The sequence below is a fragment of the Daldinia loculata genome (assembly GCF_022478755.1).
Source record: "Daldinia loculata strain CBS 113971 unplaced genomic scaffold F4817scaffold_120, whole genome shotgun sequence".
NCBI classification, from domain to species: domain Eukaryota; kingdom Fungi; phylum Ascomycota; class Sordariomycetes; order Xylariales; family Hypoxylaceae; genus Daldinia; species Daldinia loculata.
In genome coordinates, this window is record NW_026054974.1 from 34305 (window position 1) to 52428 (window position 18124).

Below are 18124 nucleotides of genomic sequence, written 5' to 3' on the forward strand. Positions count from 1 at the left end.
AAGTTATGTGGTTAAAAAAAGTATAACCGTATAAACAATTTTAAATTTATGGTTTAAATTCATTAAAATAAAGTTATAATTAATTAAAAAAATGGTATAATTAAAAAAGTATAACTTTATAAATTAAAAAAAATTAAAACTTTAATTTAAAATCATTTAAAATAAAAATAACTGTTAAAAAATTTAATTAATGTTATTTAACTTTATTAAAATTATAATCCGTTAAAAATGTTTTAATCGAAAAACCATTTAATAAAAATAACATTTTATTTAAAAATATAATAACGAGTTAATTATTATAATTACATAATTTAAATAATAAAATTTTCGAAATTATTATAATTTATTATTATATAATTTACACATGGTTTAATAATATTTAATTTAATTTATTTTTTTAAAAAAAAACGTAAATTATTTTAAAATTATTTTAAATTATTAATTTAAAATTTAATTTAATTTAAAAGTTTAACGTGTTTTATAAATTAACCGTTTAAATTAATTAACCGTTTAAAATTTAAAACAATGGTAAATAATTTAATAAAAACAATTAAAATTAATTAAAATTTTAATTAATTATTATTTTTAAATGGTATTATTATTATTTTATACGTTTTTATATTATAATTAATAATATTGTAAATTTTATAACATTATTAATTTTAACGTTATTGTTTTAAAAAACTTTTTTTAACAATTTTTTTAAAAATGTTAAAATTTATACCTTTTTTTTTTAATACGTATAACTTTTTTTTTAATTTAAATAAAAAGTTTTCCACGTTATAATTGTTTATTTTTAACGCGTTTTAAAATCGGTAAATAATATATTAAAATATTTTAAACGGTTAATTAATTTAAACGGTTAATTTATAAAACACGTTATAAACAATTTTAAAGTTATTTTAATTTTATAATTTAAACGTTAATTTAATATAATAAAATATAAGTTATAATTAATTAATTAAATTTAATTGGTTAAATTTAAAAGTTTTACATTTAATTAATTTAATAATTTAATTTAATTTATTTAATTGTTAAAATATAAAAAGTTTATTAATAAAATAATTATAAAATAAAAAATAATTAATTAAAATTAAATAATTATATATATATAAATATAAATATATATAATGTAAAATGTAAATAATTTTACGTATTTAATTATTTAATTTATTATTTATTTATTAACACATGACTTAGTTTATGTAATTTATTATATTTAAAAAAAGATTTAAAAAATAAAAAACAAAATAATTAATTTAAAATTAATTTATAATCGATTTTTAATTAATTATTAATTAATTAAAAATTAATTATTTTATTTTATTTTAAAAGTTAAATTTAAAAAACGTTAAAATAAATTTAAATAATAAATTTTACCATTTTAAATTAACGTTTAAATTATAAAATTAAAATAACGTTAAAATTATTAAAATATTTTTTAATTTAATAAAAGTTTAAACTTTAAATTTAATAATTTAAACGTAAAATTTAATTAATTAAATTTTAAAATTTTACATTAAATTTAATTTAATTTAATTTAATTATAAAATATAAAATATAATATTTATAAAATAATAAAAAAACAAAAATTAATTTATAATTATATTATATTACGTATAAATATTTAAATATTTAAATATATATAATATATAATGTAAATAATTTTATATATAACATATAATGTTTATTATTTAATTAACACGTGATATAGTTTATGTAATTTATTATATTTAAAGTTTTTTTTAAAAAAAATAAAATAAATTAATTAATTATTAATTAATCGATAATTAATCATTAATTAATTAATAATTAATAATTAATTATAATAAATTTTATTAAATTTTATTAAATTTTAAAACGGTGTATAAAATGTATATTTATACATATATAATATTAATGAAATAGTAATTAAATTTTAGGTGCGTTAATATTATTACGGTGGAATGAAGGTCCACATTTGCCTTATTGGGTTAGACTTTGGGCTGATGGTCTAGGATGACTTTGGGGTGAGGTGTAAACTCAAAGGGGAGATCATACTGTTTGATGGGAGTTTCTTTCTCTTGTTCTTTTCATGATAACTAAGGAAATCTTTATCACTAGTTCGATGTTATTCGGATAGGTAGTGAGCGTCGGGCCGTGAGCATCCCCAACGTCCCATGGGGTTATCCAAGTGACGATCCCTGCCTTCAGTTTTGCTTCCTATTTCCCCTGCGACGTCATGCCTTGCTGCTTGTGAACCATCATCAGACCACGAACGAGGGGTAGCGTGTTAGAAAGCAGCTTAGCTTTTGGGTAAGGTATGGGCCTAGAGTAGTTTTGTACCAACGATCCGTCCTTTCTTTGTGAGGGAGAGATGGCCGTTTTGTCTCTTCAATTATTCATTCATAACTGAACTGCTTCCTCTCATGATTGCTGCCATAAATATTGGGTTATATCGTGTGCTGAAAATCAAAATACATTCATCTTCCTAACCTTGGGCAGAAGCTCTAAATCGACTATGATAATTAGGCCAACCCGCCGGTAGATCCTCCGCGTTTAATAGGCCAACGGGCGGGGAGAAGAGATTCACTATCTGACTACCTGAGGTGGTAACTTTGGTTGGAGGTTGGTTAGAGGTTGGAGAGGAGCGGACCAAGAGCACGACGGAACAGTCTTGCGATAAGGTTAGGTGCGGCCTCTGATTAATTATGGGACATTGAAGTTCACCGATTGGGGCTCAGAGTTCCCCAAACTAGACCCAGACATTGCTGACAGCGGGAGCTTTTTAAGGTTTAGGTGGGAAGTTTAAGGTCAGGGGCCCCCTAAATGAGGCCCCCTTCAGCTGACTGGTAACTGAATTTAGTGTAACGCGGCGCCATTTCGTCAGGTCCCTTAAACTTAATCTACCGCTTCCATCCAATAATGGTCCCTAGGAATGATGACCAGCTTCGGCGCCCAGCTCCAAATTCGCGCTTACTTTCAGTCCAGTCCGTCGTCTCTAAATATTCCCTTCGTTCTCACTCTTCCTCCTTCGAAGCTGACGATGAGCGATCGACATCCACCGAGTCAGGCAGAATGACACCCGCGCCCAGCATCGAGAACGGCTCCCCCTTCGGTCGCTATCATGGCGAAGATACTCGCCCAACTAGTAACAAGGAGCTTGCTGGTTGGTACATGTATGGCTTCGCCGCCGAAACCTACGTAATATGCGGTTAGTAAATCTAGACTCTTCCTCTTCCTCTTCCTATTTGCTGGCAACACTTGAAATAATGCTGACAGTCACTAGCCATCTGTGAGTAGCTACCTCTTCTCTTTAGCATCTATACAAGATGATGCCTAGTTCGGCATCTATCGGGTCCGAAAACATTTACGCACCATCATCACAGCTACCCGCATATAACTAGTAAACATGAGCTTACCAAACGCGAACAGCTTCGTTTATTCCGATTCTATTAGAGAGCTTGGCCAGGGAAAATGGCGTCCTCTTGAGGGATCGGGAAAGCCCCTGCACGAGAACTTCGGATGGCCCGTGTATCGTCACCGTCGTCGGCATCGAGATCAATACGGCTAGCTTCGCTATGTATACCTTCAGTATAAGTGTGCTACTCCAGGCATTACTAGTAGTCAGCATCAGCTGCGCGGCCGATCATGGCAACTACCGAAAGCGGTTGTTATTGACATTTGCATGGATTGGAAGCTTTTGCGTCATGTGCTATATATTCATCTCCAAAGAGATATACATGTTCGGGGCGCTGCTGGCTATCGTCTCTAACACGTCTTTCGGGGCGTCCTTCGTTCTATTAAACTCCTTCCTTCCTCTCCTTGTCCGCCACCATCCGAAAGTATTGGAGTCGGTAACCGGTGTATCCGAAGATGACGACCTGGAATCAGATACTGTGATCGACACTCATTCTCGGTCGACATCCCCTACTCTGGCCGAGCACCCTCCAAACGATCCGACAACCCCCTTGCTCTCGCGAAACGACGGCAGCTCTGACATCCACGACTTGCGACGAATACCCACCCACGAGGAGCTTACCTCTATTGAGCTTCAGCTGTCCAGCGAGATATCCGCGAAGGGGATCGGGATCGGCTACGGCGCTGCGTTGTTCGTGCAATGCGCCTCCATATTAATATTAGTGAGCATGCATAGTTCTGTTTGGTCGCAACGGGTCGTGCTATTTTTTATCGGGGCTTGGTGGGCCATTTTTACGATACCAGCAGCTATATGGCTCAGAGCTAGACCCGGGCCTCCCCTCGCAGAGAGCCGATACCGAGGCACCCGTGCTTGGATATCTTACGTTGTCTACTCGTGGAAGAATCTATTTCGGACGGTCAAGCTGGCACGACGTTTGATCGATGTCGTCTTGTTTTTGGCTAGCTGGTTTCTGATTTCCGACGCTATCGCGACGACATCTTCGACTGCCATATTGTTTGCAAAGACGACCCTGCACATGGAACCGTGGGCGTTAGGGATGATTAACGTTATATCTACGACTACGGGTGTCTTGGGTGCTTTCGGTTGGTCGTTTGTCTCCAAGTATTTCAAGTTGCGACCCCATCAGACTGTGCTGAGCTGTATTGCACTTTTTGAAATCATACCTATTTATGGCCTTCTAGGCTACTTGCCTTTTGTCCAAAGATGGGGAGTTTTCGGGCTTCAGCAGCCGTGGGAAATGTACCCCTTAGCTGCCGTTTACGGTCTCGTCCTCGGTGGACTTAGTTCATATTGCCGATCACTTTACGGAGAACTGATCCCTCCCGGCTCTGAAGCTGCTTTTTATGCATTATACGCCATTACCGACAAAGGCTCAAGCATATTCGGACCTGTTATAGTGGGGGCTATCATAGACGCGTCTGGTGAAATTCGACCGGCATTTTGGTTCCTGGCAGCGCTGGTCAGCCTTCCTGCGCCGTTTATATATTTCGTTAATGTCGAACGCGGCAAATTCGAGGGAGAAAAACTGGCCGAGATAATCGAGGGCTTTAAGAGTAGAGATGATATTCATGAGGGCAGATTTGGTAACGGTGTCGAAGGTCAAGGAATTATTTCCGCTTACGATGGACATGATGATGAGGAGGTTGACGGTCATGCGAGGTCATAATACCCCGGATTTATTCAAGAGTACTTTTATGCGAGGGTCTATCTTGCATAGCGACGGCGTTGACTCTTCTTCATTTACGCAGGGAAATATTGGATAACCAGGCCTAGTTCTTAGATACCTCGCTCGGTTTTCACCTAGGGACCTAATTTAATCGAATACTAACAACGCCCGGCAAGTTATGTAGGGGCCCTTCCTTGTTTAGCATACTGATCGCGATGTCGCACAGAAACTGGCCAATACCATTATGTGTTGTAGCCTATTAAAGCCAACGCCGATAGCATACTCCTTGGCCCCTAGATCTCAACAGTATAACTACGTAAATTTAGTAGGCAATATTGAAGTTGTTAGACTTGAATAACTGCCTCCTTACTACGAAGCAAACCAAAACAACAAATTTCAGAAACTCGAGATACTTTACCTCGTGAAACGAGTGATGGAAATAAAAACGAGCTCGGAACATCTGATCGACATTACCGAATATCTGTAGCCAATGCTTTGGGCTTATCGGTTGCTGGATAGGTACGGCAAGCACCCGACATGTACGATACGGTAGATTATACCAAACTAGGCTTAGTGTATGCCGATAGTTAACTGTAGCTTCTAGTGTAGGTCTAGTATTTTGAACTTGGACCTCCACTTGCTCCCCATTTCTCCTCTTCGTCTTCTTCAAAATCAAAACACAATTCGAAGCGCAAATTCGAGCTGGCAGTGCTGCCCAGGTGGTGGTGGTTCAATCGGAACGCGAATCGCGCTATTACGATACCTAGGTACACGTAAGGAACTAGCTTATTACTAACAATCACCTATATGACTAGGTACCTGTATTATTATTCTTATCCCTTTCCCTTGTTCTTAGGTAACTAACAGCTACCTGTCCATCTCAGGCCCGAGTCGGCATCTGTTCTCGAGGTATCTAGACTCTACCGCGTATTCCTTTGTCATAGTATCCACGTCTCGGAGCTCTCACAACTCGATTGGAACAGCTATGTTATGATTCGGCCCCCGGCGCATTGTAACACGGTGTAGAGTAGGATCTCGACAGATAATTGAGAGACGCGCCAAGCTACCAAATATTTCCCCCCTTCCCCGCCACATCCGTTTCCGGCTTACGATTTCTCAATCGCATCGCTATCGAATCGCTATCGAATATCATCCAACGTCGCGAGCTTCGTCCTCGGCACACATAGGCATAGGGTCAGCTTCGATATTGTTGGATACGCGCCCGCACTTGTTTAATAGCTTCTCGCCTTTTTTATTTTATTTTTTGGGGGTTAGATATTTATATTGGTTACGCGAAAGATAAGACTTTTCTTTTCTGAGCGCAATCAACCCCCTTACCAGCCATCGATTTCGTACTATATAGCCTACGTTTGCGCATCCAACCACCTTATATATAAACAAATTACCATTCGAGACTCGCGATAATGGCGACCGCTCGTAAGCGCCCGCGCCCGGAGCCAGAGGAGAGCCAGGCAGAATGCCCTTTTAGCGTTATCCATCCCGACCCAAACGAGAAGGAAAAGAAGGCGAAGCGTAGACGGCAAGAGTCCGAAGACCATCCTCAGCCTAAGATATTGCTTCAAGCGTCTCCCTTCTCGCCTATGGGCAAGTTTAAAGATCCCAACAATACGATGGACCGGCATTATCAAGTTCAACCATATCAGAAATGGATGGATATGACGCGGTATAATAGTTTCGTCCGTAAGTGTCTCAAATTGTTCGCACTTGGCGCAGCATACTCAAGAATATTTAGTGAACGGCGTTAAATACTGGAGCGAGGGCTTCATATTCGTTGCCAACAGTTCGACGATCGAGCGCCAGAAAAATCCGGGCGAAGGCCTACAGCCTAGGAAGAAGTCAGACGACGATTGGGTAGCAAGAATCTTGGAAATTCGAGCAGCCGATGAGCATCATGTATATGCACGCGTGTATTGGATGTACTGGCCGGACGAGTTGCCGGTGGGCACGCAAGACGGGAAGAAGCTCATACAGGGACGACAGTGGTATCATGGCGCAAACGAATTGATCGCGTCCAATCACAGTAAGGCTTAACACATTTCCAAGTTTATTATAGCCCACTCCTAACAAAGCATAGTGGATGTGATCAACGTAGTCAGTGTTACTGCTGCGGCAACAGTCAATCAATGGGACGAGACGAACGAGGACGAAGTTCAGCCTGCGCTCTACTGGCGCCAGGCTTTTGACGTCCGTAGTATGGAGCTCTCTGTAAGTTCAGCCCATTTTCTCCTCTTACTTTCGTCAGCTAACGAGAAATAGTCTGCAGAGCTGCGTTGCAAATGCAATCGTCCCGAAAATCCGGACAAGAGGTTGTTTGGCTGTTCAAACGAGGAATGCAAAAAATGGCTTCATGATGAGTGTCTGATCCACGAAGCACTTCTAAAGACGTACAAGCGCCTAGGAACCGACAAACCACACAAATCCACACCAGTGAAGGAGGAAGAAGCTGGCGAGGAGGCTAAACGGCCGCTAAGTCCTAGCGAGACGGGTGCAGCACAGACGGCCGAGCAATCGATCGATGTGAAGCCCGAAGAGCAGCAACAAACAATAAAACTTGCCGGCGTCGAAGACGCCCTTCCGGCCATCAAAGCCGAAAGTACGAGCGTCTCCGTCGTGACCTCTAAGCCCAAACAAAGAGGGCGACCCCGCAAGTCAGAATTGAACGACCGGGCGGCAGCGAAGCCATACGAAGGATTGTTCGAGGGTGTAATGCAAAGTGACCTAAGTCCACCGGTCCTCGAAATCACGGATCTCCGAGAGAGCGTCACGGGTGGAGACAAGTCGTGGACAGAACCCCTTCACTGCTTAATCTGCGATCACGAGATTCAGTAGCTGATTATATCGAAGCGCTCTACCTATTCTACGAGACGTTGCAAGTTATCTTAAGGTTCGACGAGTATATATTCCTGTCGCTTGTGTTTTACCAGAGAGCTTTGTCCTTTCTGTTCGGCGTTTTTGGGAGCAATTTGTTATACCCTGCTTTTTTCTTTGCGGGGTGGCTGTTTTTGTATATTCAGAGTATGAAACAAAAATTGAGTTGTATAAGTTGTGCTACCTGGAGCAGATTGAAGCTCTAGGCGAAGTTGGAACAGCAGGAGAAAAGTTGAGAATCGTGGACACGTGGGAGTCTGGAGGGGTAAGTCAAGTAGACTAAATAAGATAAAGAGGTATTATTAGATTAGTCTACTCGAAGGATGTAGTTGGTATGCCCATGGTAGTCAGTCAGTACGGTATAATCGAAGTAGTACCTAGTACCTACCTGTTATTGTGGGTTGACTTTTAGAGTTGGATGTGTATATAGTATTAGTAAAAGTCATCCGAAATTAAGATGCGAATATTACAAAACTAAGACCCAAGAGGAAGATGTCCTATATAGACTTAGAGCTTATATGGAAGGTCCTCCGCGCAGCTAACATACAGCTCCCCCCTACTTGAGGTACTTACCGTGTAAGGAAATGACCCACTTTTCGAACGAACCCCACCATCGATTGAAAGGCCAACTGCGGTCGACTTTCAAATGTTCCCCCTCCAACATCTAAGAAGAATATCCATCTCAACCACTACTCCCAACACTCTCTTAGGTTGTCTAGATTACCTCTGGAATCATTACGTCGTGGAGCCCTTCGAAGAAACTGCAAACAGTATCACGAGCCGTTCAAGAGTTACCATGGCCGACCCGTTTGACTCGGCTCTGTACGTCTTCCCTTGCTCTCGCTCTCGCTCTCACTCTCCCCTCGCTGCCTTATTCCCTACCCAAACCATATATATACATATGATTAATGCTAACGTTTACTACATCAGCGACCTCCTCCGACGTCTCAACCCCAAGCACACGACCGCACACCTAAACTCCCTGATCCACCTGGCACCCGACCTAACTGAGGATCTACTCTCCTCCGTCGACCAGCCCCTCTCGATCCGGCGGTGTAAGCAAACCGGCCGTGACTACCTTCTCTGCGACTACAACCGTGACGGTGATAGTTATCGCTCGCCATGGAGCAACGAGTTCGACCCGCCGCTCGAAAGCGGTGCTGCTTCTGCCGCCAGCTTACCGTCCGAGAAGGTTCGTAAGATGGAGGTCCGCGCCAACGAAGCCTTCGACCTCTACCGAGACCTCTACTACGAGGGCGGTGTCAGTAGCGTCTACTTCTGGAACCTCGACGATGGCTTCGCGGGCGTTGTGCTTTTGAAGAAGGGTAAGTTTGGCTTGTGAATTTTCATCATTCTTCTATCCGTGGAGCATGTGCCTAGGGTTCATGTTCCCTTACACTATTGGCTCTACATACGACAGGTCTGAGAAGTGCTTGTCGTTCCGTTACTACTGGTCAATATATTCGAAAAGAGATGCTTTAGAAGGTAGTTACGACAAGAGAGCACTATGTCATCCCTGGATTTCCAGAGCACTTGGTGCTTTGAGTTATCTTGAACTCTAAGCGAGAAGGAGGAGTAACATGAGTAGGCTCAGATTCGGAGGTTGCAGATCTTGCATCTCACATCTTAGACCTCGAAGCTAGCACGAGCCAAGTACGGGAAGACAACCGACGTAATTGGTGTCGGTGATATATATACTTCCTCACCTACCTCAAGTATGAGATCTCCGCGGCTAACACATTGTACCCGTATCAGAGGCCAGACCAGGCAGCGCTAGCGAGGGTGCTTGGGACTCGATTCATGTCTTCGAGGCGATCGATCGAGCCCGTTTCACCCAATATAACCTAACATCCACGGTCATCCTATCGCTGTCTACCAACTCGAACAGCCTCGGAGACATGGATCTCTCAGGCAACATGACCCGCCAGATCGAGATCGAACTGCCGGCCGAGAGCGAGGAGCAGCAGATTGCCAATATCGGGAAACTGGTAGAGGATATGGAGCTCAAGATGCGAAACCTGCTACAGGAGGTCTACTTCGGAAAGGCCAAGGACGTGGTTGGCGACTTGAGGAGCGTAGGAAGCTTGAGTCAGGGTGCAAAGGACAGAGAAGCTCATAAGGAGCTCGTCGGAAGCATGATGCGATGACGGGTGACGTCGAACCATTAAGATGACACTTCTAAGATATGATGATACGGAAAGGTTTACGTCCGGGCGTGGTTTTTGGCTACGGGAGTCTCGGACGATGAGTATGACAGCGATGACGAATAGTTGCACGGCAGCGACAGATCGGAATGATGACCAGTCACAGGGTCTCGGAAAATATGTCTGACAGTCTGAGACTTGGTAAGCTCGTGTATGGTCCAGGGGAAACATCTTAGATTAGACGTGAGGCTTTGTCTGGGCATAATCTCCCCCCAACAGTTTTGAGTTTGAGAGATCCAAGGTCCCCAGGTCCCCAGGTCCCCGCAAGATCTTTTTTTGATCGTACGATCCTTTCCGGCTTCAGCGTGGAGTAGATAATAATAACTCATTCGGCATAAGCTTTTTATTATTATACTAGGTATGAGATCGGACGATACGTAATTAGATATATCTGTCAATAATTCAAATCTCGCTTCCCGAGTCTAGATTCTCGATGTTCGATGATTGGTGATGCGCGAACTTATGGGCCTTCCTGTTTCGAGACAGCGAAGTCGAAAACGAGGGACCTACCTAATGATCCAATTAACCCCTTGCGTGCCCCGGATGCAATTCCGGCTGCGGGAGGCGTACATGCAGTAGCATCGCAATCGAATCAGACAAACATGAAAAACGAACAAGAGTAAGGTAAAGTTTGGTAGTTATGTTAGGTACGTATGTAAGTTAGATGAGTATATGCGTGTCTAAGATAAGAGGGGGCCGGGAATGGAAGCGTGGTGACCGGGCAAGTTCAAAGTTGTGGAAGAAGACTTTTCCGTCTTGGACTCATTGTTTCAAGGACGATGCAAGTCGACGCCGTGTCTATGGTTTCTTTCTCTCTCTTTTTTTTTGTTCTTCTTTCGCACCTAGGTTGTGCGATATTAGACTAGGCTGGACGGATGGGGACTACGTTACTATTGCTGAATTAAAACAAATGAGCAAATCAATGACTTGCATAGGTTAGAGGTATCTAACTAACCCGGCCAGCCCGCGTCGCGACCGTTGCAGATACAACATTGCAACATTGGTTTGGCGGCTTTATGGATTTGTTACGCTGGATGTATGTAGGCGGATGGGAAATAGGGGGGATCGAGAAGATTTTTGTTATTTTTGTTATTTTATTTTATTTTATTTCTTCTTCTTCTTCCTTTACCCCTTGATGGAAGGATTAATTGGGAAGGGAACGACGGGATGCAATGGAACATGACCACGTTTCTGTATGTATACACTACATGTGCGTTGCTTGCTGCTGTTCGCGTTACCTACCCCCTTAGACAATAAATTAAAAAAAAAAAAAAAAAAAGGGGGGGGGGAGGGGGGGGAGGAGAAACAGGTTGGCGCGTTTCTTGTAGCCGATGATGTCTGCTTCCAGAAGGAATCCAGATCGCGGATGGAATGATTCGGGTTTTCTTCTATGTACGTCGCATGTAAGGTACAGTATGTAGGTTAGGTATGTATTGGGACGGATGGAGCCGTCGTGTCGCGTGGCCGACACATCAGAGGTTCAATACACTACGAAATGGAACCCGTGTAGAACATTTCTTTCCTTCTTTCTTTCTAGACCGCTATACTACCTCCACTATACATTATGGATACATCCATAATACATAGGTGCCTAGTTCCAAGACGATCTATCTGAAATAGCGTCATTAGAAAGGGGAGGTCGATCTGCGCGGTAACTTGTAAGGACCCTGTAAAAATAAAATAAAAAATTTAGCAGGCATATGCCAGCATTGGAGTTGGAGGTAATTAGAAATATGCAGTGTATGATTATATTTAGGTAGATCTAGACTCGGGAGCATGCAGGTAAAAGTCTGCGATAGAATACCGGTGCGACTAGAAGAGAATACGGTTAGCTATGTAAGGTATTCTCGCTCCGTCCCGCCGAATTAGATACCTACCTAGGTAAGTTGGACCTTAGTAGGTATTTGCTAGGCGCGATACGAAGTAGTAGGCGGGCGAGTAGCCGCGCCAATATGTCGAATAATACATACCTGATACCTCATACTTACCTAGCGTAGAAACAGGACAAGACAGGACATTACACTCGGAAGACGTGAGAATTATGTATTATCCTGCCTGTCTGTCATGATCATCCTATGCCCACGCGGCCGACCGGGGAGGGTATCCGTTGCAGTAGTTGTATTGTCGACTCTGCTCTGCCTCTTCTCTGCGCGCGTCGGAAATTGTAGTATACGTGGTGTACGAGCGAAGTCCTAGGCCAACCTAACCTAACCTAAGCTTGCCTTGCCTTGCCTTGCGCGTTGTTGTCCTTCTCCCCTCCTCCCGCTGCACGTCGGCAATAGGTACACTATCTGAAAAGGTGGTCTGAGATTTGATACGTACCTAGGTACACAGCGTCGCAAGTTTCGGCATGCTTCGCCAAGGCCAAGACCTACGAGGACAAGAGCACAGGGCGCAGAGCAAACAGGCGAGTTGTTGTTGGTCGACGTTTACCTACGCCCCGTGGGAAGATGATGTGCACTGCATGGAATGTTTCTAGAAGAACGCTCCGCTTTCGTGTCTCTGCCCTGCCCAGGTAGGATTCGCTCGGCTGGCTGGGTCGGCAAGTCGGTATGGAATAGACGCCCTGACTGAGGCAGTATGTACATAAGCATAGGCATAGGCATAGGCATAGGCAAGCCCCTTGTTTCTAATGATTCGTATGTAGACCTGCAGCTAGGGCTTGCTTGGGCTTGCTGGGCTGGGCGGATGGCGCACGGTTTCCATTGTCAATTGTCATTTCAGGGAATAATTCGCTGCATCAGCCAGCCAGCCGAGGAGAATTTACGATTGGCCGGGAAGGGATATTATCTGTGAGCTTACACGGCAGGACGGTTTCGGTACTCTGCTATGTAGAACAAACCTGGGAATCTTTTCGGGTCCCAGACTCCCAGTATTGGTTCAGTAGTGCTTATGAGCCCTGCCAGGGTGGTGTCATTACATATGAGCTAGGTATCCCGCGCCGTGGATGTATCTATCCAAATAGGTACCCAACACACGTCCCATCGATACCTTTATCTCAAAGCGTGCGGGTTTGCAGAGCCAGCAGGGGGGCTCGAAGCGGATATCTGATACAGACGATCCTATGTAAAAGTCCGGGGACGTTTGATGCTCAGGTGACGATATGGAGACTTCTCGGCCGTACATCAGACGAAGCTTTCTTCGTAAGAGCCTCTTTTACTACCTAGGCTGCTAGGTAGGTATGGATATAGTGTACGCTATGTAACCGCGCCGATAAAAAAGACGCGATACCGAAACCGTCCCTGTCGTGGGAGTGGGCAGGTGACCTGAGGTGCCTGAACTTCGGCCGTTTGACGCTGTATGGAACTAGGTCTATTACGGTCTGGACTACGGAACGACTGGTGCCAGTGGTGGTGATCTATATTTTAGTCTTGGGGCTTTTCGGAAATACGTGCGCAATAATGTGCAATATGTGTAAGAATCATCGACCATCTCCACGACAAGATTCCGCAACACTCATGCGTATCGGGGACTATGTCCGCGAGAATGGAACCCAACTATCGGCCGTGGCGTCATTGAGACCCAGTAACTACCTATACCTTAGGTTGGTATGAAGTTAAATCAAGACCGAATCGAATCGAGACTGAAAAGGAATCGAGACTGAAGAGTATATGGTGATAACAGCCGAAGTTCCCGTCGCCGGTGTTATATATGTACCGATCGCGAATGCATTAATATCTGGATACTGTGCTCGATATCAGATATTGTATGTGTTTCAAGTTGAGTAACCTGGTATTAGTTGTGGCACTGTGGTAGTGTTTTGCCTCAGCTGGCTGGGTGCTATCTAACCAAAAGGGGGTGTACTTAATACATGTTACTAGTAACTATGTACTTCGTATACATATTGATAAAGTTTGCTTCCCATGTCTTTACGCTACGCTACGCAGTAGTGTATCTCATTAGCGTACCTTCTCTTCTCTATCAGTCTAGTTATCCCTATTTCCAATCTTCCATGTCCGTGACAGGCAAAGACCTCGTCTTAAACATGTACAAGACTACCTCTGTATCTCTCAATGTCGTAGTTGATGAAATATCTAAACCTAATGTTCACCTATTCCTTATCATCATTTCGTTCTCGCCTCTCCTCCTATAATGTAAGATGATCCAAGACATGTGGTCTCATCCGTTAATAATATCATATCAACACCGAACATCTTTGACACCCTTTGAGTTGCATCGCATAGTTGCTATAATTGTCCACTACGTGCGTTACGAGGCGGTGGTCATGACCATCCCATCCCATCCCATACCATCCCATCCATCTGCAACGTTATGTACGTAGTGTATAGGGTGACTGATACATACAACCTCGTACGCCACCCTATGCGTTGATTATGTACTGTAAACATCTATGTCAGATTTCTGCATTTTCTCATCTTTAATGAGAAGGAAGGTTAATGCGGTTCGTTCCGTCTTCTGTCTCTGTTCGCTGTTCGCTGTTCGACTGCTCGCTGACATACGCTACGTACCTGAACCAAGCCTTCCCAAGCCCAAGCCCAAGCCCAAGCCCGGGCCCCCAAGCGATCCATCTTTGAGCAGACAAGGGGGTCGCAGCCAAGGTGCTCTTTTAGCGGTTACCGCAATCACTTGGTGCATAAATGAACCACAAGGAGCAACCTGCTGGGACTCCACAGCTTCTCCTGATGCTCCATCGACCATATCCATAAACCATATCCATACCAGCCCAAACCTGGGCTGGCGGCGGTGGCGGCCTCCCCATGCGTACCGATCTACAGTACGTTACATATTGATTTTCTCTTGCTTTTTTTTTTTTTTTTTTTTTTTTTTTTTTTTTTTTTTGTTCCCGTCATGTATGTAGGTTAGGTATGTACATTAGACCTAAACATCTTACAATTGTTCTCTGCAGATATCTCATACGTACATAATAATCCAAGCCTCCCCTGCGTCACATTGCACATACGACACATTTTAAATTTTTTCTCCTCTCACTATCTGTTCTCGACAAGTTGGGGTTGCACTAGATATCAAAGTATCGAAGCAGTAAAAGGTAATCTTGATTCCTTCTGCCTTCTGCGGCCTATTAGCTCTGTTCCGTCTATATAGGGCTGGTCTGCTCGCTTGGACTGGATCCGCCCTCACCCCCCCCTAAACCGCGAAATGAACCAATATTACTAGCTTCGGGCAGCTGACACAACCTTCGACGGAGTTGGACGGATAGCCCCTTGCTCCACCTTGACAATACAGACAGGCATTCCCTTGGGTCTTTAGTACATAACCGCAGTGTCGGTGCTTTGTAGCTTGTTCGAGTTCAGCTCTTGAAGTCTCCAAGACCGGGAACTTTTTCCCAACAATAGCCTTGTCCGTCATTTTACCTCTTCACGATCGCGGCCCCCCGGAAGGAAAAAAAAAAAAAGGTCTTCTGTAGCCCCGCGCCTGTGTTGCGCCTCGAATCCGTTCTCCCCGTTTCCTTCTTCCCTCTAATACACCGCAACCTATCGGGTTGCAATAGCGCACACAATGGCCACAGAGAAGCCGTCGGTACTCATCATCGGCGGGCTTGGTTATATCGGACGGTTCCTGGCCCGGTACATACACGAGAACGATCTCGCATCCGAATTTCGCTTAGTAGATAAGGTATTACCGCAACTCGCCTGGCTTGCGCCTGAGTTCGAGACTGCGTGCTCCTCAGACAAATTCATACAAGCAGACGCAAGTAAAGAACGTAGGTCTTAACAAGCTTCGTTAGTTCTCCCTTTGAGCCGTACTAATTATGAATTTCCCGTGTAGAAGCTTTGGCACGGATATTTGACCGGCCCGATGGCAAACAATGGGATTATGTTTTCAACTGCGGCGGCGAGACGAGATATTCCCAGGAAGATGAAGTATACAAAGTGCGGTCTCTAGGTCTGTCGTTAGCAGTTGGTAAAGAGGCGGCGAAGAGACGAGTGAAGTGCTTCGTAGAATTGAGCACGGGTATGGTATACAAGGCGAATTCGGCGCCGAGTAAAGAGACGGACAAGCTCAAGCCTTGGAGCAAGATTGCCGTATTCAAACTTCAGGCGGAGGAGGAGCTGGCCAAGATTGAAGGGTAAGTTGACGCTCTTTAAGTTTTGGAGAGGGTGATGGAATCTAACTATAGGCTCTTTTCCTGTACAGCTTAAATCTCGTTATCGTACGCTTACCCCATGTTTACGGCCCGTATGCATCTCAATGGGTGGCGACGGCATTGTGCATGGCGCGCGTCTACCAAGCGATGGGCGAGGACATGAAATTCCTATGGACCAAGGACCTGTACACAAACACGGCACATATTGACGATGTTACACGGGCTCTATGGTCGGTTGCCGCCTGGTACGACGCTGGCAAGGCCAATTGGGACGAGAAGAGCATGGGCCCGACGCCGACGTTCAATGTGGTAGACAAAGGAACGACAAATCAGGGTACGATCGCCGAGATCATTGGCCAAGTGTTCGGTATCGAGACCGGATTCCAAGGCCAGCTTCTAAGTAACCTCGCCCGTCTCAACATGGACAGTGTTGTGGATGATGTCAACGACGATGTTCTGGGACCTTGGGCAGACCTTCTCACCGATGCTGGAATAACGAGGCCGGGTCCGCTGACTCCCTTTATGGAAAAGGAGCTGCTGAAGGATACGGACCTCAGCATGGACGGTAGCCGACTGGAGGCTGTAGTTGGATTCCAGTACCAAAAACCAGTTATCACGAAGGAGCTGGTGGAGGAAGTGATTGAGAGCTACAAGAGGATGAAGTGGTGGCCGTGATTTGAGCAGCCCTAACAAGAGAAGCTCGAGAAATATAACCTTACATACCCCCCCAAGACATTATTCACTCGCCTTTAAAAGGCGAGCATGTATAAGCAGCCGAACGGCTATGGCGATCCCAAATCCTTCCAAGCCTGGGAAGGGGAAAATCTGGTTGCCAGTGATGACTCCATGATAACGGGTCGACGACGGATTTGGAATTGCAGGCGATGGTAGGCTGTCGTCTCAAAATAACTTCTTTTTTTTTTCGGTGTACAGGAGCAGAAGACAGGCGACACAATTGTATTGTATGAGTAGGATATCCCCCTTTTTTTTTTCCCTCGTTCCCTTTCATCAACAAATCATGTCCGTGTATAAAAATCCTAGGCGTATGGGGGTTTCACCGTACTTAGAGCCGGGACATAATTCATTCTAATAAGAACTCATTAGAGGCTTAGTTCTAAGCAATGCTATTGACTACCATGGAGATCTTGTACGCGAGCAAGTAACGTTCCAAGCCGCGCAGCCAGAGTGTCTAATTCCTCCCCGTTGGTTACAGATGTGAGATCTTCCCTGTTACATCACATGGAAGTACAAGACTAGATGGGAAGTCGAGTAACTAACGGTTAAACTTTCAGGAACATTATAGTCTAAACCTCGCTAGCGCTTTACGTTTTCCTTTCATCCATGTTTCTTGTAGTATGCTTGGAGTATGTAGCCTCGGGGCCATCTCTTAGTGTATATTCCGGCGTGGATACAAAAGGCTTTGGTCATCAACGTCGTCTAAATTAGAAGGCTCATCAGCGGTGAGCCTGTAGGTGATGGCGCACATATAAGCATCGGCACGCGTCACCTACATACTCTCGCATTCAGAGAAGATATCAAAAGTGCAATTTCAATTTCTCCATTCCGACATGACCATTAAACTTTGAGATGGCAGATACATACTATAGCGGCAAAGGGTGGTTTTGAGAAACGGTTCTTTAACGGAGTACCGTATCTTCTATATGCATTATTTATTAGAGAGGTAACGTTATTTCTCAAGCAATCGTTGCTTAGGCGACCACTATTTTTCTTTTAAAAATCGTTTTTCTTTTAAAAATTATTTTTTATTAAAAATTATTATTGTAATAAAAATTAAATTTATTAAAAAAATTATTTTAATTATATAAATTATTATTAAAATATTATAAATCTTTAATTTATTTTTATTAATATTATAA

The 18124-nt window shown here is 43.4% G+C and overlaps 5 protein-coding genes across 5 annotated transcripts; 4 read left to right on the forward strand and 1 right to left on the reverse strand.

The window, feature by feature from the left end:
- The first annotated feature begins 2843 nt into the window (after positions 1–2843).
- On the forward strand, positions 2844–5631 carry F4817DRAFT_354869 (MFS general substrate transporter). Its single transcript, XM_049305576.1, has one exon. It carries the CDS (start codon positions 3561–3563, stop codon positions 5085–5087), a length of 1527 nt encoding a protein of 508 aa, XP_049153499.1. The 5' UTR covers positions 2844–3560; the 3' UTR covers positions 5088–5631.
- Positions 5632–6229: 598 nt separating this feature from the next.
- On the forward strand, positions 6230–8460 carry F4817DRAFT_38115 (uncharacterized protein). The gene is made up of 4 exons (XM_049307398.1): positions 6230–6788; positions 6841–7128; positions 7183–7313; positions 7365–8460. Exons 1-4 carry the CDS (start codon positions 6512–6514, stop codon positions 7935–7937), a joined length of 1269 nt encoding a protein of 422 aa, XP_049153500.1. The 5' UTR covers positions 6230–6511; the 3' UTR covers positions 7938–8460.
- Positions 8461–8538: 78 nt separating this feature from the next.
- F4817DRAFT_354877 (F-actin capping protein, beta subunit) lies at positions 8539–10622 on the forward strand. The gene is made up of 3 exons (XM_049305577.1): positions 8539–8798; positions 8907–9301; positions 9732–10622. The coding sequence occupies exons 1-3, from the start codon at positions 8623–8625 to the stop codon at positions 10121–10123; spliced, it is 963 nt and encodes a 320-aa protein (XP_049153501.1). The 5' UTR covers positions 8539–8622; the 3' UTR covers positions 10124–10622.
- Positions 10623–14338: 3716 nt separating this feature from the next.
- Positions 14339–14915, reverse strand: F4817DRAFT_38394 (uncharacterized protein). Its single transcript, XM_049307399.1, has 2 exons — positions 14650–14915; positions 14339–14519 (listed from the first exon to the last, which is right to left on the reverse strand). The coding sequence occupies exons 1-2, from the start codon at positions 14843–14845 to the stop codon at positions 14404–14406; spliced, it is 312 nt and encodes a 103-aa protein (XP_049153502.1). The 5' UTR covers positions 14846–14915; the 3' UTR covers positions 14339–14403.
- A 53-nt stretch (positions 14916–14968) lies between these two features.
- Positions 14969–17370, forward strand: F4817DRAFT_354884 (uncharacterized protein). The gene is made up of 3 exons (XM_049305578.1): positions 14969–15863; positions 15929–16229; positions 16298–17370. The coding sequence occupies exons 1-3, from the start codon at positions 15659–15661 to the stop codon at positions 16920–16922; spliced, it is 1131 nt and encodes a 376-aa protein (XP_049153503.1). The 5' UTR covers positions 14969–15658; the 3' UTR covers positions 16923–17370.
- The last annotated feature ends 754 nt before the right edge of the window (positions 17371–18124 follow it).